The 27085-nt window shown below is 47.1% G+C and overlaps 1 protein-coding gene across 2 annotated transcripts in view; it reads right to left on the reverse strand.

Annotated features, from left to right (window-relative positions):
- sash1a (SAM and SH3 domain containing 1a) overlaps positions 1 to 27085 on the reverse strand; it is a 260951-nt gene that overhangs the window by 224836 nt on the left and 9030 nt on the right. Inside the window, exon 1 of one of the 2 annotated variants that reach the window (XM_070889950.1) lies at positions 253 to 672. The exons of the other annotated variant lie outside the window; for it this stretch is intronic. Within the exon in view, the coding sequence (XP_070746051.1) occupies positions 253 to 351 (99 nt within the window). The 5' untranslated portion in view covers positions 352 to 672. Of the gene's footprint in view, positions 1 to 252; positions 673 to 27085 lie in introns of those variants that run through there. 2 annotated transcript variants of the gene reach the window in all.

Consider the following 27085-nt stretch of genomic DNA (forward strand, 5'->3'; position numbering starts at 1 on the left):
GAATTTGGAGCATATCTTCGAACAGGCACAAACAACTCACGTAGTGTAATTAAATCAGTGAAAGCAGAACAACGGGAAAAGACAAGTGAAGTTGGAAGCTGCTTTGAATCAAGTGCTGGAGATTCACTTTGAGATTACTTCTGTAACATCTGCTTTTCCTGACCGAATTTCCTGTAGCTTGTTTATCCCCCAGAAGGAAGTCGCTGCGCAATTGGACCTTCCTGAATGCGCCCCCTCCCTCCCCCAACTCACCAGCATCCCCATCACATCCCTCCACAGTGTGCAGAACGCATCAGGCAGGCCGAACGAGGGGGCCGGAGAGTCCCGGGGAGCATTGGGGTCTTGGTCCATCGCACCGTTCTCCCGGGGAGCCAGCGGTCAGAAGCAGCTTTGCGATACAAGATTCCCCCGGACACACTTTGAGCCGGATCACAGACCTGCAGTCCCTCGGAAGCTCCTCGCCATTCTTTGCTCCGGCTATCAATCACAGCCACAGACAGACAGACGGCCGGCCACTCGTGTCCTCACTAAGAGGGCGAGGAAAGGAGCAGCTCCAGCCTCGGGGAGCGCTCCGGCCACACTCCTGCCCTTGCTGCGGCCTCTCTGCTGATCGGGGAGCACAAGTGCACCAGCCGCCTGTCACTTCTCCTGTTAATCCCTCTCAAAAAAGTTTTCCGCAGCGCTTGGCCAGATGTCTGGGAGAGTCCACCAACGAGCGAAAACAACAAGGAAAACTTTTCAGCAACTTGCCAAGACAGACCAGTCAGATCCCAGCAGAGCGCACGGCTTTCTGTTCGACCGGCTGGAAATATCGCAGTATAATTCTTTTTTTTAATTTAAAAACTGCTATTCATCGAAATGCCAGCCGAGAAAGACTCTGAGAACGCGGTGCCGGTCTTCAGACAACATTCCCTCCCCTCCCTCCATCACAAAGTGAACTCTTCCTCCTTCACATGACTGCTTTCCCCCCCCTCTCCCTCCTCCCACATCAGCACTTCCCTACAAAACCAGCTCTGATGTCAGACGCTGCTGAGAACAATCGCAGTGTGTGCAAAGTGCCGCATCTGTTTGGCTCAGTATTAATGCAACACATTTCAACAACAACGTTACAAAAAAATAGCTGCAGTTCAGAGCCAGACTGTATACTCGGGGCTGCAAACTTCAGCAACAAGGGAAAACTCACCCCTGACTGAAACATTTCATCCCCCTCCGCTTTCTGGAATGGCGACAGAGGAAAAGTTAAAAGAATGCATAAAGTTAGGTTTTGACAGAGTAAATAATCCGAAACCGTTTCCACTGACAAGAGGGTTGGCAACCAGAGGACACAGATTTAAGATAATTGGCAAAACTAGGGGGAGATGAAGAGATTTTTTTTTACACGGCGAGTTATGATTGGAATGCACAGCCTTAGAGGATGGTGGAAGCAGATTCAATGGGGAATTGGATATATACTTGAAAAGGAAACATTTACAGGGCTGCGGAGAAAGAGCAGAGGGGATGGGACTAATTGGACAGCTCTTTCAAAGAGCCGGCACAAGCACGTTGAGCCGAATGGCATTGTTCTGTGCTGTATAATTCTAAGATGTTAATGTTAACCGACGAACAAATAATGTAGTTAAATAATTTACAATTGACACGCTTCCATGAAGCCCCTCCCGCAGGCACAATTGTAGAAGACAATGATACTCAGGATTGAACTCGCCCATTGTGAATAACTTTTCAACATACACGATGTTCGATTTCCTTACATTTCTCACCACTATCTCCACTTAAGTCGACGAAACTCATTGCCGGAAAGTGACGCTGATTTTTCCAACTGACCAGATCCTTATGGTTTTCAAACTGACTCATGTGATTCAGACAATGCTTCATTTGGACTGAATGTTTAACCAGTGAAATAGAAATTGAACCAATCGCAGTGACTGAGTGTAAATTATCCCTGTCTGCAGTCTGTACTACAGGAAACCTCCAACTTAATATTGAAATAAAATTGGTACAGGAACCTGAACTGTAGTCATTCAAAAAATGATTCTGTACTGTGACTGGATTTAAAGGAACAATCATCAGACAGAAAGTGGCACATTTTGATTGTTAAAAAAAGATAGTGGTTAATTTTTTACTTATTTAAAATATCGAAAAGCGACCTTTGACAAAGACCCGCCCACAGAATGGCACACCTGACTACAGAAAGCCTCACCCGCATTGCTTCAGTCTCAAACTGAATAAACAGGCAGAACCGCTTCACACCTGAACTGCAAGGGCCCCTGAAATGAGTAACCAACCAAACAAAATGCAAACCATGTCAACTGATTTGCAGTGCGTACGAAGAATGAGCGGCAGGAGCGAGTGGAACATGGAAAGTAAATCCCTGGGGGTTCCAGGTCCTGAGCAGTGCTTGGGAGATAGGCAGCCGGTCGCACAGGTTGGCTTATCGCTTACTCGGAGCGGACTTACCATGGGACATCAGGAATAGCAAGACTCCGTCTAATATGGTGTCATTCTTCCTCTGACTGGCAGCATGTAGTGTGTGTATCTGGTCTCCCTTCAAGCCTGGGTTAGAAGTCCATCCCACGTGAATCCATTTTGAGCACTGAAGAGGGATTAATTCTCAACAGCAGAAACAAATCCGAGATGATCCACAAGCCAGGATAACAGCAGCCCTCAAAGTAACCCCTGCCTTTCCTTATTTTCCCGATCTGTTCTTTTTTCTCCCAGAAACTTTTGTCTGTGACTACATGCACACTTTTGAGTATCTCGCCCTTCCCTTTCCTTTTCTGGCGACGATGTCACTTCCACCCCAGCTCCTCAACAGCAGAATGAGCTGTCGCTATCAACAACTTGTGGCTGAAAATTGGCACTGTGACAGCTATAAGCTCACCTCCCAGCCCTGCAGCACAGTAAGGCTCCACACCTACCCACACTAGAGATTCTATGCAAGCGGGCATCCATGGTATGAGCTGCAAATCAGTGCACAGAGGGAGCCTCTGTCTCTCCTAACAATGAATCTCAACGTCACTGCAGATTTATAACAATTACACTAGCTGAACACACTAAAGGAACAAGACAGCTGAAAAGCAGCTCCGTCTGAGCAAGGTATCATACTCCGCTCATTAGAAAATAGTTTATTATAATAATTGTACGTATACACATAGAATTTACAGCACAGCACAGAAACACGCCATTCAGCCCAACTATGTTTATGCTCCACATGAGCCTCCTTCCCACCTTGCTTCACCTCACCCCATCATCCACACAATTTGTATTTCTATAGCGCCTTTAACATTGTAAAACGTCCCAAGGCGCTTCACATGAGCATTATCAAACAAAATTTGACACCGAGCCACAAAAGGAGAAATTAGAGTAGATGATCAACAACTTGGCCAGGGAGGTAGGTTTAAAGGAGGAGAGAGAGAGGTTTAGGCAGGGAGTTCAGAGCTTAGGCCTTGGCACGGCCGCCAATGGTGGAGCGATTAAATTCGGGGTTGCTCCCGAGGCCAGAATTATCACCATATCCTTCTATTCCTTTCTCCCTTGTGTACTTATCTAGCTTCTCCTTAATGCATCTTTGCTATTCGACTCAACCATTCCGTGGGGTAGCATGTTCCACATTCTAACCGCTCTCTGGGTAAAGACTTTTTTTCCCATAAGAAAGATATACTGCTGAACTGTTATTGGTTGATGCGTTATATTAAAATGTTTGTGCAGCCAATCTGTCTGCCACACTTCGCTGTCAGTCTGTCAAAGTTACATAGCTCAACAATAGCAACACTTATGTTTAGGGACATAGGAGCAAAGAAGAGGATTCAAAAAACTGCAAGCCCTCAATCACCCGCTCACACCTTTCATTTTTTTCATACTACATACCTCCACTGCCTCATAGGACAGTCAGTTCCATATGTTCACCAGCCGCTGTGAACTTAATGTCGAACATAACTCAGTGGTAGCATACTCGTTTCAGATTCAGAAGGTCGTAGGTTTAAACCCCACTCCAGAGAGTTGAACACATGATCAATGCTGACACTCCAGTGCTGTACTGAGGGAGTGCTGCACTGTGCAGGTGCCATCTTTCACCTGAAACTTAAAAGATCCCATGGCACAACTTTGAAGCAGAGCAGGAGAGTTCTCGCTGGTGTCCTGCCCAATATTTATCCCTTAATCAACATCACTAAAACATTCGATCTGTTCATTGCTGTTTGTGGGAGGTGGCAATTGTGAGCAAATTGTCTGCCACGTTTCCTACATAACAGTGGCTACAGTTTTTTTTAAATACTTCATTCGCTGAAAAGTCCTTTGAGACGTCATAAGGTCATGTCAGACACTATATAAATGTTTACTTGGGATGTGGGTGTCGCTGGCAAGGCTGGCATTTACCGCTCATCCATGGTGGCCCCTTTAAGGTCTCTATTTTTTTTTGAAATTCGTAGCCAATCGTTCCAATTCTTTGTCAAATCACAAACGCCAGAGGTCACCTTGCACACGCCAAGGATCACTCTGTGCCAATGCTCTTAGCCAAAAGGCCTAGAGCCACTGCACCGTTCCTGGAAGTACTGCAATACCAGGTTCGTGCCATGGAGGTGGATGGGTCAGGTCCCCCACACACCTCCGTGGAGGTGGATGGGTCAAGCCACCCCAGGTCTCTATTGCCTCCAAGGTCCTAGAAGCAGCTGGGCTTTCCATTCCTTTGTTAGCTGTGGCTGACAGTGTGCCCCCCGCTCGCCCATGTGTGACCGGCGGAGGCCACAGAGGAAGTTTGGGCACTTAGGTCTTGGGTCTGCCACGAAATACACTTCTGGTGTGCGCCACACTAATTGGCTCCCTGACAGCACTGTGGGAGCACGTTCACCACACGGACTGCAGCGATTCTCCCCAAGATGCGCGGCGTGCTGCCACACATCAATCTGGAGGTCCCGTGCGGGCCGCTTACAAGCTGGAAGAGATACGACACAGGAAATTTAAAGGAACGGCACACGAAAACAAAATAGAGGGAACATTGCTTCCACAAGTTTTTCAAGGGCCACCAGGGATGAGCATTAAATGTCAGCCTTGCCAGCAACACCCACATCCCAAACTGGCTCCATACAAAGGGCATTTTGGCTGTGTAGCCCCGGTTTAATTACTCACACTGCATGGGCACCAGAAAAATTGTCTCGATGAATAACAGAATGCAACAGTGCGGAAACATCGATTGCCCCAGCACAAAAAAATATCAAATGTTGCAGCGCAGTAACATCGAAAGATACATGCCCAGATTTTCCTCCACATTTGAGTATGGGGAGACGTCTAATCTGGGCATAAATGTGGAGGAAATTGGCCAACAAATTCACGTGGCTTAAAAAGTTGCGGGATTTTGGGCGTAAGCGAGTTACATGCGTTAGTACAATATAGCCAAGTCTCCTCTAACTTTAACGTCCGTCTGCCAAACCTTCCATCTGAACTAATCTCTGGCCACAAAACTGGCCACCCCCCCCAAATCTGCTATGCGAGTATCCTCCAATCGCGGGGGAGGGGTATTCTCAACATTGAGCCCAGTCTCTCTCCCGCTGACCAGGAGAAAACTGAAGCCTTCATCATGTGGTGCTGCTGCGGGAAGCCATTATACGAGGGATTCTTGAAATAAATAAAGAATGATGGCTCATTTTACAGCTCTACCTCAGTGTTATCATAGAAAAAGAAAAATTAGGACACAGAAGGAGGTCATTCGGCCCATCGTGTCTGTGCCAGTTGAAAAAGAACTACCCAGCCTAATCCCACCTTCCAGCACTTGGTCCACAGCCCTGTAGGTTACAGGTCTTTAAGTGCACATCCAAATACTTCTTAAATGTGATGAGGGTTTCTGCCTCTACCACCCTTTCAGGCAGTGAGTTCCAGACCCCCACCACCCTCTGGGTAAAGAAATGTTTCCTCATCTCGCCTCTAATCCTTCTACCAACGACTTTAAATCTATGTCCCTCTGCTACGGGAAATAGGTCCTTCCTATCCATTCTATCGAGGCCCCTCATAATTTTATACACCTCAATTAAATCTCCCCTCAGCTTCCTCTGTTCCAAGGAAAACAACCCCAGCCTATCCAATCTTTCCTCAAAGCTAAAGTTTTCCAACCTTGTAAATCTCCTCTGCATCCTTTCTAGTACAATCACATCATTCCTCGAAAGTGGTGCCCAGAACTGCATGCAGTACTCAAAGTGTGGCCTAACTAATGTTGTATACATCATCATCATCACCATCATATTCAGTCGAAATCGAGGAAGACTTGCTTCCACTCTAAAAGTGAGTTCTCAGGTGATGGTACAGTCCAATGTGGGAATTACTGTCTCTGTCACAGGTGGGGCAGACATTGGTTGAAGGAAAGGGTGGGTGGGGAGCCTGGTTTGCTGCACGCTCCTTCTGCTATCCACGCTTGATTTCCGCATGCTCTTGGCAATGAGATTCGATGTGCTCAGCGCCCTCCTGGTTGCTCTTACCCCACTTTGGGCGGTCTTGGGCCAGGGGTTCCCAGCAAGGAGGCTTTGAGGGTGTCCTTGAAACATTTCCTCTGCCCACCTGGGGCTCACTTGTGTGTAGGAGTTCCAAGTAGAGCACTTGCTTTGGGAGTCTCGTGTCAGGCATGTGGATGATGTGGCCCGCCCAATGGAGCTGGTTGAGCGTGGTCAATGCTTCAATGCTGGGGATGTTGGCCTGAGCGAGAACACTGATGTTGGTGCATCTATCCCCCCCAGTGGATTTGCAGGATCTTGCGAAGGCAGCGCTGGTGGTACTTCTCCAGCACTTTGAGGTGCCTGCTGTACATAGTCCACATATCTGAGCCATATAGGAAGACGGGTATCACTATTGCCCAGTAGACCATAATCTTTTTGAGGTCCTGGTCTTCAAACACTCTCTTCCTCAGGCAACCGAAGGCTGCCCTGGCACACTGGAGGTGGCGTTGGACCTCATCATCGATGTCTGCCCTTGCTGATAGTAGGCTCCCAAGGTATGGAAAATGGTCCACGGAGAGAGGGTGGTGGACACCCTCTCTCCTCCTGTGACCCACCGAGAAACAAAGATGAAGCGGGATGGAGCTAAAAAAAATGTGAATGAGGCCCCAGTGTTTGCCCTCAGCTGGGGACTAATCCCTGGGAGAGTGAAGCATTGCCTCAAGTCCCTCACCCTCCACACCTGTTATATACAGTTCTAGCATAACTTCCCTGCTCTTGTATTCTATGCCTCAGCTAATAAAGGAAAGCATTCTATATGCCTTTTTAACTACCTTATTAACTACCTTATTGACCTGTCCTGCTACCTTTAAGGATCTGTGGACATATACTCCAAGATCCCTCTGTTTCTCCACGCCTCTCAGTATCCTCCCATTTATTGTATCGCCTTGTTGTCCCTCCCCAAATTCTTTACCTCACACTTTTCAGGATTAAATTCCATTTGGCACTTTTCTGCCCAACTAGTTCATCCATAGATGAATAGGGGAAGTTAATTAGAATAATGGAAAGAAGTCACTGGTGGGAGTGATCTACAGACCCCCAAACAGTAGCCACTCTGTGACACAGAGTATAAATCAAGAAATAATGGAGGTTTGTAAGAAAGGTACAGCAATCATCGTGGGTGATTTTAATCTTCATTTTGATTGGACAAATCAAATTGGCAATGGTAACCTTGAGGAAAAGTTCACAGAGTGTATGCGGAATGGTTTCTTGAAACAATTGTGGAACCAACCAGAGAGAAAAATATTTCAGATCTGGTAATGTGTAACGAGTCTGGATTAATTCATGAGCTTGTAGTGAAGGATCCTCTTGGGAAGAGTGATCACAGCATGGTAGAATTTCAAATTCAGTTTGAGGGTGAGAAAGCTAGGTCTCAAACTAGTGTCCTGAACTTAAATAAAGGTAATTACAAAGGTTTGAAGGCAGAGTTAGTTAAAGTGGACTGGGAAAATATATTAAAGGGTAAGACTGTAGAAACACAGTGGCAAACATTCCAGTGAGAAATAAAAATGCCAAGAGGATGAACCAACCCTGGCTAACTAAGGAAGTAAAGGATGGTATCAAATTGAGAAACAAAGGTATACAATGTTGCAAAGGACAGTAAAAAGCCAGAGGATTGGGCATTTTTTAGAAATCAGCAAAGGATGACTAAAAAAATGATAAAGACAGAGAAGATAGTATATGAGAGTAAACTAGCAAGAAATATAAATACAGATAGCAAGAGCTTCTACAGGTATATAAAAAGGAAACGAGTAGCTAAAGTAAATGCTGGTCCCTTAGAGGATGGAATTGGAGAATTAATATTGGGGAACGGGGAACTGGCAGAGACTGCGAATAAATGTTTTGTGATAGAGGACACTAAAAATGTCCCAATAATTGATAATCAAGAGCTATTGTGGGGGGAACTTAAAACAATCACCATCATAAAGTACTAGGCAAACTAATGGGACTAAAGGTGGACAAGTCCCCTGGCATGCATCCTAGGGTCTTAAAAGAAGTGGCTGCAGAGATAGTGGATGCATTGGTTGTAATCTATCAAAATTCCCTGAATTCTGGAGAGGTCCCAGCGGACTGGAAAACCGCAAATGTAACACCTCTATTTAAGAAAGGAGGGAGACAGAAAGCAAGAAACTATAGACCAGTTAGCCTAACGTCTGTCATTGGGAAAATGCTAGATTCCATCATTACGGAAGTAGTAGCAGGACATGTAGAAAATCATAAATCAGTCAAACAGAGTCAGCATGGTTTTATGAAAGAGAAATCATGTTTGACAAATCTGCTGGAGCTCTTTGAGGATGTAATGAGCAGAATGGATAAAGGAGAACCAGTTGATGTCGTATATTTGGATTTCCAGAAAGCATTCGATAAGGTGCGACATGAAAGGTTACTGCACAAGATAAAAGCTCACAGGGTTGAGGGTAATATATTAGCATGGATAGAAGATTGGCTAACTAACAGAAAACTGAGAGTCGGGATAAATGGGTCATTTTCAGGTTGGCAAACTGTAACTAGTGGGGTGCCACAGGGATTGGTGCTGGGGCCTCAACTATTTACAATCTATATTAATGACTTGGATGAAGGGACCGAGTGTAATGTAGCCAAGTTTGCTGATGATACAAAGATATGTGGGAAAGCAGTTGTAAAGATGACGCAACTAATCTACAAAGGGATGTAGATAAGCTCAGTGAGTGGGCAAAAATTTGGCAGATGGACTATAATGTGGGAAAATGTGAGGTTATCCATTTTGGTAGGACAAATAAAACAGCAACTTATAATTTAAATGGGGAGCGATTACAAAATGCTGTAGTACAGAGGCATCTGGGGGGTCTTGTGCATGAAACGCAAAAAGTTACTATGCAGGTACAAGTAATCAGGAAGGCAAATGGAATGCTGCCCTTTATTGCAAAGGGGATGGAGTATAAAAGTAGGGAAGTTCTGCTCCAATTGTACAGGGCATTGGTAAGACCACACCTGGACTACTGCATAGTTTTGGTCTCCTTCTTTAAGGAAGGATATGCTTGCATTGGAGGCAGTTCAGAGAAGGTTCACTAGGTTGATTCCTGAGATGAAGGGTTGTCTTATGACGAAAGGTTGAGCAGGTTGGATCTATCCTCCTTGGGGTTTAGGAGAATGAGAGGTGATCTTATTGAAACATAAGATTCTGAGGGGGCTTGGCAGGGTAGATGCAGAGAGGATGTTTCCCCTCATGGAAGAATCTTGAACTAGGGGTCATAGTTTCAGAATAAGGGGTTACCCATTTAAAACAGAAATGGAGGAGGAATTTCTTCTCTCAGAGGGTTGTGAATGTTTGGCATTCTCTGCCCCAGAGAGCTGTGGAGGCTGGGTCTTTGAATATATTTAAGGTGGAGATAGATAGATTTTTGAATGATAAGGGAGTCAAGGGTTATGGGGAGCAGGCGGGGAAGTGAAGTTGAAGCCAGGATCAGATCAGCCGTGATCTTATTGAATGGCAGAGCAGGCTCGAGGGGCCAAATGGCCTACTCCTGCTCCTATTTTTATGTTCTTATATCTTCCTAAAGTCTAGAGCTTTCCTCCTCACTGTCAGCCACACGGCCAATTTTTGTATCATCTGCACATTTCTTTATCATGGCCTCTACATTTAAGCCCAAATCATTAATATATACTACAAAAGTAAGGGACCGAGTACTGAGCCCTGTGGAACCCTACTGGAAACAGCCTTCCAGTCACAAAACCATCCGTCACCATTATCCTTTGCTTCCTGCCACTGAGCCAATTTTGGATCCAATTTGCCACTCTCCCTTGGACTTTTACATTTTTGATCAGCCTACCATATGGGACCTTATCAAAAGCCTTGCTAAAATCCATGTAAACTACACCAAATGCACTGCCCTTATTGACCCTTCTTGTTACCTCCTCGATTAAGTTAGTTAGACACAACCTTCCCTTAACAAATTCATGTTGACTGTCCTTGATTAAACTGTGTCTTTCTAAATGAAGGTGTATACTGTCCTTCAGAATTGATTCCAGTAATTTGCCCACCACCGAGGTTAAACTAACTGGCCTGTAATTGCTCGGTTATATCCCTTCCTCCCTTTTTGAACAATGGTACAACGTTAGCAGTTCTCCAATCCCCTGGCACAACTCCGGTAGCCAGGGAGGATTGAAAAATGATGGTCACAGTCTCCCAATTTCCACCTTGCTTCTTTTAATAGCCTCGGATATATTTCATCCGGTCCTGGCGATTTATCTACCTTCAGGGATGCTAAACCTCTTAGAGAGAAAGTATTATGTTTATTCCATCCAATATGTCACTATCTTCCTCCTGAACTTCAACATCTTTTATGAAGACAGTTGCAAAATATTCATTTAGTACCTTACCCACACCCTCCGCCTCCACACATAGATCACCATTTTGGTCCCTAATAAGCCCGACTCTTTCCTTAGTTATCCTCTTGCTCTTTATGTAAGGAGGAGAAGGAGGAGGGAAGAGAACCAGAGACAGAAGCACTCCATTTGTAGGTACCCAGCCCAGGGAATGTGCAGACCTCGACCGACACTCCAGGAGATGTACAAGGAGCTGACTAAGCGCCCTTTCTGCTTCACAAAGGAGGCCATCATCTGATTTGCTGCAAGATAATTTGAAGCCTCGGTGCTGTATGGTCATAACAGTGGAAATGAAGGTGTACATGGGCCTCAACCTTTACAGGCCGGGATCCTTCCAGCTATCCACAGGGGATCTTTGTCACAGTCGTCAAGGCACAATGAGGTGAGCTTTCGACAGATGACTGACACCCTGTTCTGTAGGGCTGGGATTTGCAACACCTGTCTGCAGATCCTGCATGTTAACCCGCAGCATGCAGGTGTCTGACATAATGCTTACATCGCACGTGATTCAGTGACAGCAGGCACGGTCGTGGATGGGGGCCCAGTGGAAGGATGGAGAATCGATGGACAGACTTGTCTCCTGTTGCCGTGGCTGAGGACTTCCTTTCACAAACCACAGTCCGAGGTGGAGGTGAGAGACAACCAGGTGCATGTGTCCACCAGGCACGTCAGCAAAAGAACAATCTGGGTACTGAAGAGCCTGGACAGGTCCGGGGGTGAGCTTCAATAACGTGGATTGTTAGGCATCAACCAATGCGCCAACATTGGCTCAGTTGGTAGCACTCTTGCCCGAGTCAGAAGGTTATGGGTTCCAGCTAAACACGAGAGCACATAATCCAGCCTGACTCTCCCAGTGCCAGTGCAGTACTGAGGGAGTGCTGCACAGTTGGAGGTGCTATCTTTTCAATGAGGCATTAAACCGAGACCCTGAATGCCCTCTCGGGTGGATATAAAAGATTCCATTGCACTGGTCGAACAAGAACAGGGGAGTTCTCCCCTTATTATTACTCAACAGGAAGAAGAGGTGCAGGAGCCGGAACAAAGGGAACTGGCATGTCGGTAAGGAGCATGACTGCTGGATGGTGGGGCTGTCGGTGCAAAGCTTGTGGTGCAGGATTCCACCCAACAAGCCCCCCAGATGTCGCATCCTGAAGACTTGGATACTGATCTCTTCCAATTCAGATCAAGTTCTATCCTTCTTCTTGGGCAGTCCCCTGGAGTCTTGGATGACTTGCTTCCAACACAATCACTGTCATGTATTCAACTATCATTGTAACCCATCTATAAGCTGACCTAAGTTGTACACCTTGAGAACATTGACCACAAGAGGGTGAACTTGTGGGAGACACTCCTAACCTGGACTTTCAGGTATAAAAGGGGAAGCTCCACCCACGTTCATCACTTGAGGTCTTGGTAATAGAGGTGACTGGTCACAGAGTGACCTTCTCTCAAGTATGGGCCTCATGTGCATTTATACTGTACAGTGAGGATATATCATTGGCGACAAGAAACTGGGAATTAATCCACGCGAGCATGGCCACTCGCAGCATAGAAGAGAGGTGCTGTGTTGGTGATGATTGGGACGACGTTATTGAGAGACTACAGCAAAGTTTTGTTACTAAGGAATGGTTGGAACAGGATTTGGCTGACAAACGCAGGGCTCATCTCCTGACGGTTTGTGGATCCAGAACATACTGCCTGATGAAGGACCTTCTAGCGGCAGAGAAGCTGGCAGACAAGACATTCGAAGAGCTCAGTAAGTTGATCGGGGAACACCTTAAACCGGCGAGCAGCATGCACATGGCGAGACACCAGCTTTACACGCACCAGCGGCGAGAAGGGCAAAGCATTCCAGACTTAGTGGCAGATCTCCGGCGACTGGCGAGCCTATGTAAGTTCCCAGATGCATGCAGAGCGGAGACGCTGCGAGACTTTTTTATTGAGGGCATCAGGCATGCTGGGGTTTTCAGGAAACTGATTCAGACCAAAGATTTGACCTTGGAAGCGGCGGCTCTGATAGCCCAGACATTTATCTCAGGGGAGGAAGAGACCAGAATGATGTATAACAAAAATCTTGGCTCAAATGCGGCAAACGACCAGGGAGTCAACATTGTTAACGCGGCACACAGTTCTCTAGGCAAACAAGGGCAATCAGCAATATACCTGTAGAAACTGCAACGTCAGCAGTCACTTGGCGCGTATGTGCAGGAAGCCTGCAGCCAGGTTGATGTACGAGGAGGACGGGCCCGATGTAAGCCCTACGAAGCTAAATGAATACTGGAGGAAATCGCTGGAAGCTGAAGTTCAGCGAGTTCATGTGGAGCACATATACAGTTCATATACCAGGACGCCACCGATAATGATGAAAGTGCTCCTCAATGGCATCCCACTATTAATGGAGCGAGACACAGGGGCCAGTCAGTCCCTGATGAGTATCAAACAGTTCGAAAGGTTGTGGGTGTTCAAGGCCAGGAGGCCAAAATTATTGCCGATTGACGCACAGCCACGGACATACAGCGCCACGGTAGTTGTGACCCACAAAGATTCGGAGAACAGGTTGCCACTCTGGATTGTCCCAGGGGACGGTCCCACACTACTGGGGAGGAGTTGGCTTGCTGTCATGAACTGGAAATGGGGGCGATGTCAATGCAATTTCTTCTGTGGAGCAAGTATCATGCTCACAGGTCCTGGACAAATTTGACTCATTATTTCAACCCGGCATCGGCACTTTCATGGGGGCCAAGGTAGTGATTCACATAAACCCGGACGCCAGGCCAGTACACCACAAGGCCAGAGCGGTGCCGTACGTGAAGCGTGAAAAGATAAAATGCGAATTGGACCGCCTGCTGAGGGAAGGCATCATCTCGCCAGTCGAATTCAGTGACTGGGTGAGCCAGATCATGCCGGTGCTCAAGGCGGATGGGTCGGTCAGGATATGTAGCGATTCCAAGGCCACCATCAATCGGGTGTCACTCCAAGACCAGTACCCGCTACCGAGAGCGAAGGACCTAATTACGACGCTAGCCGGTGGCAAACTTTTTTCAAAAGTGGACCTGACCTCAGCTTACATGACCCAGGAGCTGGCGAGTGAGTCGAAGAAGCTGACCACCATCACGACACACAAGGGGTTGTTTGAGTATAACAGATGTCCGTTCGGGATTCGTTCTGCTGCCGCGATCTTTCAACGCAATATGGAAAGCCTCCTCAAGTCGATTCCAGGGACGGTGGTTTTTCAAGACAACATCCTCATCACGGGTCGTGATACTGAAGAACACCTCCACAACCTGGAGGAGGTGCTACACAGACTGGACCGGGTAGGGCTACGACTGAAAAAAGCTAAGTGCATCTTCTTAGCTCCAGAGGTAGAATTCCTGGAGAGGAGGGTAGCAGCAGACGGGATCAGACCTACTGCGTCCAAAACGGAAGCGATCCAGAGAGCACCCAGACCCCGTAACATGACGGAGTTGCGTTCGTTCCTGGGGCTCCTGAACTATTTTGGTAACTTTCTTCCCAAATTGAGCATGCTGTTAGAACCGCTACACATGCTCCTACGCAAAGGTCGCGATTGGCTCTGGGGGAACAGCCAGGAAAGGGCTTTTGATAGAGCACGCAATTTGTTCTGCTCCAACAAATTGTTAACATTATATGACCCGTGTAAGAAACTTGTTCTAACGTGCGATGGGTTGTCCTATGGGGTCGGGTGTGTGTTGCAGCATGTGAATGCCAATGGTCAGTTACAGCCGGTAGCTTATGCCTCCAGAAGTCTGTCCCAGGCAGAAAGGGGCTACGGGATGGTAGAAAAGGAAGCGCTAGCATGTGTATATGCAGTAAAAAAAATGCACCAGTACCTGTTTAGCAGGAAGTTTGAGCTGGAAACAGATCACAAACCCCTAACGTCCCTTTTGGCCGACAACAAGGCCATAAATGCGACAGCATCGGCCCGCATACAGAGGTAGGCACTCACGTTAGCTGCCTATGACTACACAATTCGGCTCAGACCGGGCACTGAAAACTGAGCCGATGCACTCAGCAGGCTACCACTAGCCACCACTGAGGGGGCAACTGAGCATGATGCTGAGAAGGTCATGGCCGTTGAAGCTTTCGAAAGCGAAGGCTCACCCGTGATAGCCCGTCAGATTAAAGTCTGGCTAAATAAAGACCCGCTACTCTCTTTAGTTAAGAAATGTGTCCTGAATGGGGACTGGGCAGCCACGTACGGGGCATGCCCTGAGGAATTTAAACCATTTCACAGGCGCAAGGAAGAACTCTCGATTCAGGCCGATTGCCTACTGTGGGGAAACTGAATAGTCATGCCCCAGATGGGCAGAGAGGTGTTTATCAGAGAACTTCACAATGAGCACTCTGGCATTATCATAATGACGGCAATTACCAGTCACACGTTTGGTGGCCAGGGATAGATGCAGACCTGGAACTTTGTGTTCGCAGGTGCAACACGTGTGCTCAGCTGGTCAACGCTCCCAGTGAAGCCCCCCTTAGCCCCTGGTCCTGGCCCGCCAAGCCATGGTCACGCATCCATGTGGACTACTCAGCTCCTTTCATGGGAAAAATGTTTGTAGTTGTAGTTGACGCCTACTCCAAATGGATCGAGTGTGACATTCTCAATTCAAGCACATCCTCTGCCACGGTAGAAAGTCTATGGGCAATGTTCGCCGCCCATGGTCTACTGGAAGTCTTGGTCAGCGACAATGGCCCGTGCTTTACAAGCATTGAATTCCAGGACTTCATGGCAGGAAATGGTATCAACCATGTCAGAACGGCACCGTTCAAGCCGGCCTCAAACGGCCAGGCGGAACGAGCAGTGCAGATAATCAAACAGGGGATGCTCATATTCCAAGGGGGTTCCCTACAAAGCCACTTATCACACTTCCTATTGGCCAATAGATCCCAACCACACTCACTCACAGGGGTTCCACCTGCAGAGCTGCTAATGAAAAGGATGCTCAAAACCAGGTTATTCCTTATACATCCTACTATGAAAGAAATTGTTGAGAGCAGGCGTCAGTCACATTGTGACTACCATGACAAGAATGCGAGAGCACGATGTATTGATGTCAATGATCCTGTTTTTGTCCTTAATTATGCTGCAGGGCCCAAACGGCCTGCAGGCACTGTGATTGCCAAAGAGGGGAATAGGGTTTTGGTAGGGAGGTCCTGCTGCAGCTGTACAGGGTATTGGTGAGGCCGCACTTGGATTACCGCGTGCAGTTTTGGTCACCTTACTTAAGGAAGGATATACTAGCTTTGGAGCGGGTACAGAGACGATTCACTTGGCTGATTCCGGAGATGAGGGGGTTACCTTATGATGATAGATTGAGTAGACTGGGTCTTTACTCGTTGGAGTTCAGAAGGATGAGGGGTGATCTTATAGAAACATTTAAAATAATGAAAGGGATAGACAAGATAGAGGCAGTGAGGTTGTTTCCACTGGTCGGAGAGACTAGAACTAGGGGGCACAGCCTCAAAATACTGGGGAACCAATTTAAAACCGAGTTGAGAAGGAATTTCTTCTCCCAGAGGGTTGTGAATCTGTGGAATTCTCTGCCCAAGGAAGCAGTTGAGGCTAGCTCATTGAATGTATTCAAATCACAGATAGATAGATTTTTAACCAATAAGGGAATTAAGGGTTATGGGGAGCGGGCGGGTAAGTGGAGCTGAGTCCACGGCCAGGTCAGCCATGATCTTGTTGAATAGAGGAGCAGGCTCGAGGGGCTAGATGGCCTACTCCTGTTCCTAATTCTTATGTTCTTATGTAGTTAAACTTACCAATGGACAAATCTGCCGCAAACACATGGATCAAACTAAAAGGAGGTTCAGCAACCCCATAGAAGAAGCAGAGGAAGAACACGACGTAGAGTTTTCTCCACCACAGGTGACCGAACACCAGAACCAAGTGGAGGAGAGCCCAGTCACCATGGGCACTCTGGACAGGCCTGAGGCTTCGCAAGCAGCAGACACTCAGGCCAGCGCCCCACAACCGGAGCCCCAACTCAGGCTCTCTACAAGGGAGCGTAAACCACCAGAGAGACTTAACCTCTGATCCCAATAAGACTTTGGCGGGGAGGTGATGGCATGTATTCAACTATCATTGTAACCCATGTATAAGCTGATCTAAGTTGTACACCTTGAGAACATTGACCACAAGGAGGTGAACTTGTGGGAGACACTCCTAACCTGGACTTTCAGATATAAAAGGGGAAGCTCCACCCACCTTTATCACTTGAGGTCTTGGTAACCTTCTCTCAAGTATGGGCCTCATGTGCATTTATACTGTATAGTAAGGACATATCAATCACAATCACTAACGAGGTGGTACTCAGTAAGATAATGGGACTAAAGGTGGGTAAATCCCCTGGAACTGATGGCTTGCATCCTAGGGTCTTAAGAGAAGTAGCGGCAGGGATAGTAGATGCATTGGTTGTAATTTACCAAAATTCCCTGGATTCTGGAGAGGTCCCAGCAGATTGGAAAGCTGCAAATGTAACGCCCCTATTTGAAAATGGAGGCAGACAAAAAGCAGGAAACTATAAACCAGTTCGCCTAACACCTGTGGTTGGGAAGATGTTGGAGTCCATTATTAAAGAAGCAGTAGCAGGACATTTGGAAAAGCAAAATTCGGTCAGGCAGAGTCAGCATGGATTTATGAAGGGAAAGTCATGTTTGACAAATTTGCTAGAATTCTTTGAGGATGTAACTAACAGCGTGGATAAAGGGGAACCAGTGGATGTGGTGTATTTGGATTTGCAGAAGGCATTTGTCAAGATGCCACATAAAAGGTTACTGCACAAAATAAAAGTTCATGGGGTTGGGGGGTAATATATTAGAATGGATAGAGGATTGGCTAATGAACAGCAAAGAGAGAGTAGGGATAAATGGTTCATTCTCGGGTTGGCAATCAGTAACCAGTGGGGTGCCACAGGGATCAGTGCTGGGACCCCAACTATTTACAATCTATATTAACAACTTGGAGGAAGGGACTGAGTGTAACGTAGCCAAGTTTTCTGATCAAAGAAAGCTGGGAGGAAATGCAATGTGTGAGGAGAACACAAAAAATCTGCAAAAGGACATAGACAGGCTAAGTGAGTGGGCAAAAATTTGGCAGATGGAGTATAATGTTGGAAAGCGTGAGGTCATGCACTTTAGCAGAAAAAAATCAAAGAACAAGTTATTATTTAAATGGAGAAAGATTGCACAGTGCTACAGTACAGCGGGACCTGGGGGTACTTGTGCATGAAACACAAAAGGTTAGTATGCAAGTGATCAGGAAGGCCAATGGAATCTTGGCCTTTATCGCAAAGGGGATGGAGTATTAAAGCAGGGAAGTCTTGCTACAGTTGTACAGGGTATTTGTGAGGCTACACCTGGAATACTGCGTGCAGTTTTGGTTTCCATATTTACGAAAAAATATACTTGCTTTGGAGGCAGTTCAGAGGTTGATTCCAGAGATGACGGGGTTGACTTATGAAGAAAGGTTGAGTAGGTTGGGCCTCTACTCATTGGAATTCAGAAGAATGAGGTGTGATCTTATCGAAACGTATAAGATTATGAGGGGGCTTGACAAGGTGGATGCAGAGAGGATGTTTCCACTGATAGGGAAGACTAGAACTAGAGAGCACGATCTTAGAATAAGGGGCCGCCCATTTAAAACTGAGATGAGAAGAAATTTCTTCTCTCAGAAGGTTGTGGATCTATGGAATTCGCTGCCTCAGAGACCTGTGGAAGCTGGGACATTGAATAAATTTAAGACAGAGATAGACAGTTTCTTAACCGATAAGGGAATATGGGTTGTGAAGAGTGGGCAGGGAAGTAGACCCGAGTCCATGATCGGATCAGCCATGATCGTATTCAATGGCAGGGCAGGCTTGAGGGGCCATATGGCCTACTCCTGCTCCTATTTCTTATGTTCTTATGTTCTAATATTATGGGTTCTAAGGTGACTAATAAGTCCTATATGGGATCAACAGACTCTGCCAGAGATGGGGCAGGTGATGGTTGAAGGGACGGATGGGTGGGGTGCTTGGTTTGTCGTTGGCTCCTTCTGCTGTTTGTACTTGGCTTCCGCATGCACCCGACGAAGAGACTCAAAGGGGCTGAAATTCAGCCTCCCCTAAAGGTTGCTTACCGTCGGAAAACGCCGGCCAAGCGGCGGAGTCAAGTGGCCACCGATTTGGAGTCCAAATGCCGCTGCCAGCGAAATTCACCTCGGTGATTTTTCCGGCAGTCCCTACTTCCTCCCTGCAGCTGCCGATCCTTCCTAAGTGCATCATCAAAGGGCGCGCTGCCGATCTCCCGCACCTCAATCAATACTCAGCACAAAAAATCTTTGGGCCGCCGAGCGGTACCCCCGACAGCGTTTTCTGTCGATTCATCTTGTTTTCAGTGTATGGGACATGGCTGCACGATGGCCATTCAAGGGGAGGGGGCCTTGGCTGCCATTTAATCTTTTTTGCCGGCCGACTTCCAGATCGGCCAGACAATTATGCCCCCGGGTTCGGCTGGGCTGTCAACAGGCATCTTGGGTGCCAGGCCGCTGGCCTAGCTGAAACCCTGCCTAGTGGCTCGGTGGCCCTAACTAAAATCTTCACAGAGCTTGCAGCGGCTCTCCCCTTTAAGTAAAGGGGAGAGGATGTGGTGACGCACACACATCATGATGTCATCACCGCTCCACTAATGAATGACAGCGACGGAGATTTTGTCCCACCTCCACTTCCGCCCCTCTTATGGTCGATCTTCTGCTTACCATCCCACTTCCGCCCCCATTATGACCGCCTTCCGATCCCCCTGAAAAAAAATGCCAAAGAGTTGAATTTCGGGAAAGAGGCCACCCCATCCAGCGCGTCAGAAAAAACACTTCAAAAGTGGTAGATGCGACCTGTTTCGGGCGGGGCCTGAATTTATATCCCGAAGTGTTCAGCGCCTTCTCGAACACTTCTCCTCCAAATTGAGCGGTCTTGGGCCAGGGATTCCCAAGAGTCGATGAGGTTGTTACATTTTATCAAGAAGGTTTTGAGAACGTCCTTGAAGTGTTTTTCCTGGAGTGCATTCCTGGAAATCGCTTGTCGTGACGGAGCTCGGAGTGGAGTGCTTGTTTCATAGGATCATAATAGGAGCAGGAAGAGGCCATACGGCCACTCGAGCCTGCTCCACCATTTAATAAGACCATGGCTGATCATCGACCTCAACTCTACTTTCCCACCCGATCTCCATATGCCTTGATTCCGCTAGACTCCAAGAATCTATCTATCTCAGCCTTGAATATCTTCAGAGACTCAGCATCCACAGCCCTCTGGGGCAGAGAATTCCAAAGATTCACAACTCTCTGAGTGAAGAAATTCCTCCTCATCTCAGTCTTAAATGGCCTACCTCTTATCCTGAGACTGTGCCCCTAGTTCTAGACACTCCAGCCAAGGGAAACAACCTCTCAGCATCTACTCTGTCAATCCCCTTCAGAATCTTGTATGTTTCAAGGAGATCACCTCTCATTCTTCTATACTCCAGAGAGTATAGGCCCATTCTACACAATCTCTCATTAAAGGACAGCCCTCTCATCCCAGGAATCAATCAAGTGAGCCTCCATTGCACTGCCTCCAAGGCAAGTTTATCCTTTCTTGGATAAGGAGACCAAAACTGTGCACAGTACTCCAGTTGTGGTCTCACCAAGGCTCTGTACAAATGTAGCAAGACTTCATTACTTTTATACTCCAACCCCCTTGCATTAAAGGATAACATGCCATTTGCCTTCCTTATTGCTTGCTGTGTTTCTTGCACAAGGACACCCAAATCTTTATGAATACCAATATTTAAAAATGTCTTATCTTTTTTTTTAAATTGTTTTTCTATTCTTCATACCAAAGTGAATAACACATTTCCCTACTCACTGTAAACTCAATGAGTCTATCTATATCTGTCTGCAGATGCTTTGTGTTCTCCTCATAGCTTACTGTCCCATCTAGCTTTGTATTGTCAGCAAACGTGGATGACACTCGGTTCCTTCATCTAGGTCATTAATATAGATTATAAATAGCTGAGGCCCCAGCACTGATCCTCGCGGCACCCCACCAGTTACAGTCTATCAACCTGAAAAAGACCCATTTATCCCTACTCTGTTTCCTGTCCATTAACTCATCCTCTATCCATGCTAATACATTGCCTCCAATCCCATGAGCCCTTATCTTGTGTAATAACCTTTTATGTGGCACCTTATCGAATGTCTTTTGGAAATCCAAATATATTACATCCACTGGTTCCCATTTATTTACCCTGCTAGTTACATCCTCAAAAAACTCTAATAAATTTGTCAAACATGACTTCCCTTTCATAAAGCATGTTGACTCTGCCTAATCATGTTATGATTTTCTAAGTGCCCTGATACCATTTCCTTTCGGGAGTCTTGTATCAGGCATGCGGACAATGTGGCCCATCCATCAGAGCTGATTGAGCGTAATCAATGCCTCGATATTGGCCTGAGAAAGAACACTCCTTTGGTATGCCTATCCTGCCAATGGATTTGCAGGATTTTGTGGAGGCAGCGTTGGTGGTACATCTCCAGTGCCTTGAGGGGCCTAATATAACATGTCCATGTCTCTGAAGCATGCAGGAGGGCAGGTATCACTGCTGCTCAGTAGCACATGAGCTTGGTGCCAGGTTTGAGGTCTTGGCCTTGGTCTTCAAACACTCTTTTCCTCAAACGGCCGAAGGCTGCACTGGCACATTGAAGATGGGTGTTGGATTTCGTCAATGATATCCGCCTTTGCTGACAGAAGGCTCCCAAGGTATGGAAAACGGTCCACGCTGTCCAACATCTCATCATGGATCTTGATAATCGGTGTTGTGTGGCGGGGGCAGGTTGGTGAAAAACCTTTGTCTCTCGGATGTTTAATGTAAGGCCCAGTCTCTCGTACGCTTCAGTGAAGGAATCAACGATGGTTTGGAGTTCGGCCTTCGAATGTGCACAATCGCAAGCGTTATCTGCATACTTAATTCAATGACAGAGGTTGGAACAACCTTGGTTCTGGACTGGATGCGACGGAGATTGAACAATTTCCCGTTCGTCCTGTACATTAGCTCCACTCCGGCGGGAAGCTTGTTAAAGGTGAGATGAAGTATTGCAGCGAGAAAAATTGAGAAGAGCGTTGGTGCAATGACACAACCTTGCTTGACCCCAGTCTGCACCTGTATTGGGTCTGTGGTGGATCCGTTGGTAAGGAACATGGCTTCATGTCATCGTGAAGCAGGTGGAATGGTGATGAATGTTTGAGGACAGCCGAATTTGAGGAGGACACTCCATAATCCCTCTTCGTTGACAGAGTCGAAGGTCTTTGTGACATCAACACAGTTTGGTGCTGCTCCCTACATTTTTCTTGGATTTGTTGCACGGTGAAAATCATGTCCGTTGTGCCTTTTAGTGGGCGGAATCCACATTGCGACTCTGGGAGGAGCTCTTCAGCCACTGGGAGGAGACAATTGAGGAGGATTGTTGTGATGACTTCCCTGTGGCAGACAACAGGGAAACTCTTCTGCAATTACCGCAATCAGACTTGTCTCCTTTCTGGAAGATAGTCATGATTACGCCGTCTCTGGAATCCTCTGACAAGCTCTCCTCCTTCCAGATAAGGGAGATGAGGCCAAGAGTACTTCTCCGCCATGCTTTCGTATTTCGGCGGGGATTTCATCTGCTCTGGAAGCCTTGTTGTTTTTCAGCTGTTGGATGACCTTTTCAACTTCATGCCGGGCTGGGATTGTGCCGAGATAGTGGCGGATAGCATGCTGTGAGATGGAGTCAAGGACACTCACATCGAAGACAGAGTCTTGGTTGAGGAGATCCTCAAAGTGCTTTTTCCAGCGGGCACTGACTGCCTCACTGTCCTTGATGAGCATCTCTCCGTTCTTAGCTCTCAGCGGAATAGGTCCTTGGATGCTTGGGCCATAGATGGTCTTGACGATGCTAAAGAATCCACACGTCATGATTGTCAGCTGGACGTAAGGGAAGACCAGGCACTATGGACAATCTTTGGCTCTGTTGTGTATGCAATAACTGTTAGACTGAGTACTGTTTAACTCCAAGAGGTATGACCTTGGCTCTGCTTTATTAAGGCCCAAAGTGACTAATATACAAAATAGCCGGCCTTTTATACTTGTGCTTCACACACGTGCGTGCAGCCCAATGGCCTCCATCTAGTGGCTAGTGATCCCAAAAGTGCATACATGACAATACCCCCCTCTGAGATATTAACACAGTCTTTTACAAATTGAGACGGTCCAGTGTTTTACGCTCCTGGGTTGACCGTCTCAGTTCAACTCCAGCCTTGGGTGAGTGTTCAGAGTCTGTTGTGACTGGTGATTGGGTGGCTGACCTGGTGGGAGTGGCAGTGGCCATGTCAGGGATTGAAAGTCCATTTTCACTGAACATGTCAGTGATTGAAAGTCCTGATTCACTGATGACCACTGAGTCCTCTGATGACTGGGGGTAGGTTGGTTGGGCGTCGATTGTCTCCTCTGACTGTTCCGGTTCGTCTGTGTGCCGTAGCTTTGTCTGATCCATATGTTTCCTGCATGTTTGCCCATTTTTGAGCTTGACAATAAATACTCTGTTGCCCTCCTTGGCCATGACAGTACCAGCGATCCACTTAGGACCCTGATCATAATTCAGAACATATACAGGATCATTTACAGAAATATCGCGTGACACAGCTGCATGATCGCGATACCCTTGCTGACTTTGTCTTCTATATTCAACATGATTATTCAGGTCAGGGTGTACAAGAGATAGCTTGGTCTTAAGACCTCTCTTCATCATTAGTTCAGCAGGCGAGACCCCGGTAAGCGTGTTTGGCCTTGTCCCGTAACTAAGCAGTAAGCATGACAGGCGGATCTGCAGTGACCCTTGGGTTACTCGGTTCACACTCTGCTTTATGATTTGGACAACACGTTCTGCTTGCCCATTGGTTGCAGGTTTGAATGGTGCTGACCTGACATGTTTGATACCATTGTATTTCATGAACTCTTGAAACTCCTGACTGGTGAAGCACGATCCGTTGTCGCTAACAACGATGTCAGGCAGACCATGTGTCGCGAATATAACACTGAGATTCTCAATAGTAGTTGTAGATGTGCTGGATGACATAATTATACACTCTATCCATTTCGAATATGCATCCACCACAACTAAAAACATCTTCCCCAGGAAGGGACCTGCAAAGTCTATGTGGATCCTGGACCATAGTTTGGACGGCCACGAGCACAGACTCAATGGCGATTCCGCTGGTGCTTTGCTGAGCTGCATGGAAATGTTGCACTGATGCACACATGTTTCCAGCTCAGAGTCAATTCCCTGCCACCATATATGAGACCTGGTGATGGCTTTCATCATTATAATTCTGGGATGTTTGCTGTGTAGCTCACGTACAAATTTCTCTTTCCCTTTCTTGGGCATAACAACACGATTGCCCCACAGTATACAATCCGACTGAATAGACAGTTCATCTTTGCGACGAATGTAATGTTTGGTCTCCTCGCACATTTGCTTGGGTATGGCAGACCAATCACCTTTGAGGATGCAACTCTTCACCATCGATAAAATCGGGTCCTGGCTCGTCCAGGTCTTAACTTGTTGAGCCGTGATAGGGGTTCCTTCACTCTCAAAAGCATCCATAACTAACAACAGGTCCGCTGGTTGTGGCGTTTCCACCTCTAGTGCGGGCAACGGCAGACGGCTCAAAGCATCGGCTCAATTCTCGGCACCAGGTCTATGGCGAATGACATAATCATAAGCAGATAATGTCAGCGCCCACCTCTGGATGCGGGATGAAGCATTGGTATTGGTACGGTTCTGGGAATGGACTTCAGTAGACTTTCCATATGCCTCTGAAATATTGCTGCAGCCGAGCGAATTCCAAAAGGGCACCTGTGATAAATAAACAGTCCTTTATGCGTGTTAATGCACGTAAGTCTCTTCGATGTCTCGACCAGCTCCTGTGTCATGTAGGCTGACGTCAAGTCCAGTTTGGTGAACGACTTCCCCCCGGCTAGTGTTGCAAACAAGTCATCGGCCTTTGGTAGCAGGTACTAATCCTGTTTCGAAACCCTGTTGATCGTAGCCTTGTAGTCTCCACAGATTCTGACTGCCATCACTTTTCAGCAGAGGAACAATGTGGCTCTCCCATTCATTAAATTCAACCGGTGATGTGATCCCTTCACGCTGGAGTGTGTCCAGTTCAATTTTGACCACCTTCTTCATCATTATATATGGAACTGCCCGAGCTTTATGATGGGACGGATCTTGCATCCGAGTTCACGTGGATCTGCATCTTGGCTCCTGTGAAGTTGCCGATGCCTGGTTCGAACAGCGAAGGGAACTTGCTCAGTACTTGGGCACATGTATCTTTCTCCGATGACAGTACCTTGATGTCATTCCAATTGCATCTGATTTTTTCAAGCCAGTTCCTTCCAAACAGCATTGGGCCATTGCCTGGGACAATCCATAGCGGTAACTCATGAACCGCACCGTCTTACGACACTTTAATTGTGGCACTGCCAATCACCATTATAAGTTCTTTGGTGCGCGTGCGTAACTTGGCATTGACTGGACTCAGCCTGGGCCTCACAGCCTAAGTATCCCACAACTTGTCGAATTCCCTCTGCTTATTATCGATTGACTTGCCCCCGTGCCCAGTTCCATCGATACCGGCACCCCACTCAATTTCACATTGATCATTATCGGTTTGCTCTTAGTTAGGAACGAGTACAGTCCATACACTTCCTCCTCTGGTATCTCGGATTGCGTATCTGGATCCACGCTAGTCTGACCATCATCCTTCACGTGGTGTGTCGCAGCACGCTTGCTCATCTGCTGACACTTGCGCTGGAGATGCCACACTCTCAGACAGCCTTTGCAACCATATTGCTTAAATTGGCACTGCTGGTTGCCGGTGATTTCCTCCACAACGCCAACACTGAGAAATTCCCGCTGGCAGACTTTGGGCAGCCACAGGTTTCGTGTGCGCAGTCGGGGAGGCCCTGCCATGTGCCGCTCTGCCGAACGCTGAATCAATCATATTTACAGTACTTGCCGAGTTTTGATTTTTCACTGATATCTGCTTTAGACTTCTATCTGTCGTCATGCATGACTGAGCGATCGTGATGGCCCTGTTCAAGTCCAACGTCTCCACTGCCAGTAGTTTACACAAGATCACCTCGAGGTTGATGCCGATTACAAAGAAGTCCCGCAGCATGTCTGCCAACACAGCCCCGAACTTACACGGTCCCGCTTGACGTCTCAGGTCGGCAACGAATTCCACCACATTCTGGCCCTCTGAGCGAACGTGCATATAAAATCTGTATCTTGAGATGATGATGCCTTCATCTGGCTTAAGGTGGTCCTGTACCAGTGTACACAATTCTTCATACATCTTCTCTTTTGGACTCACAGGCAGGAGTAGATTCCTTATCAGACCATAAATTTTTAGACCGCAAACCGCGAGGAACACCGCCCGGTGCCGATCTGAATCGTTGACCTCCTCTATTTTGTTGGCCACAAAGAACTGGCTCAAATGGCTCACGATATCTGCCCAATCTTCTCCTTCCATGAATCGCTCCAACAATCCAATTGTGCTCATTTTTGCATGTGAAGGTTCTTGTTGCCTCATCGGCAAATGTTGTGTATGCAATAACTGTTAGACTGAGTACTGTTTATCTCCAAGAGGTATGACCTTGGCTCTGCTTTATTAAGGCCCAAAGTGACTAATATACAAAATGGCTGGCCTTTTATACTTGGGCTGCACACATGTGCGTGCAGCCCAATGGCCTCCAACAATGATGTCATCTAGTGGCTAGTGATCCCAAAAGTACATACATGACAGGCTCCAGTTCATTAGGTGTTGTTGAGTTGGCTGTGAGGCATTGACCGAATAGAGCTTTCTTTGCAGGGTCCTTCAGCGTTGATTTTTCTGCGGCAGTGTTTCTGTTGCCGCCGTCATTTTGAGGACAGGTTGATGGAGATAGTGAAATGGATCAGGCAGTGGTCAGTCCAGCAGTCGTCAGCTCCTGTCATGGCATGGGTGATGTGAACATCCTTGCGATCCGTCGCTCGGACGATGACGTAGTCTAACAGATGCCAATGCCTTGAGCCATGAGGCCTTGTACTTGTCTCTCTGACAAAACAAGGTGTTGGTTATGACAAGACCATGTTCTAAGCATTTTGTCAGGAGGCGGGTTCCATTGGAATTGGTTTT

The sequence above is a fragment of the Pristiophorus japonicus genome, chromosome 9 (assembly GCF_044704955.1).
Source record: "Pristiophorus japonicus isolate sPriJap1 chromosome 9, sPriJap1.hap1, whole genome shotgun sequence".
Taxonomy (NCBI): Eukaryota; Metazoa; Chordata; class Chondrichthyes; family Pristiophoridae; genus Pristiophorus; species Pristiophorus japonicus.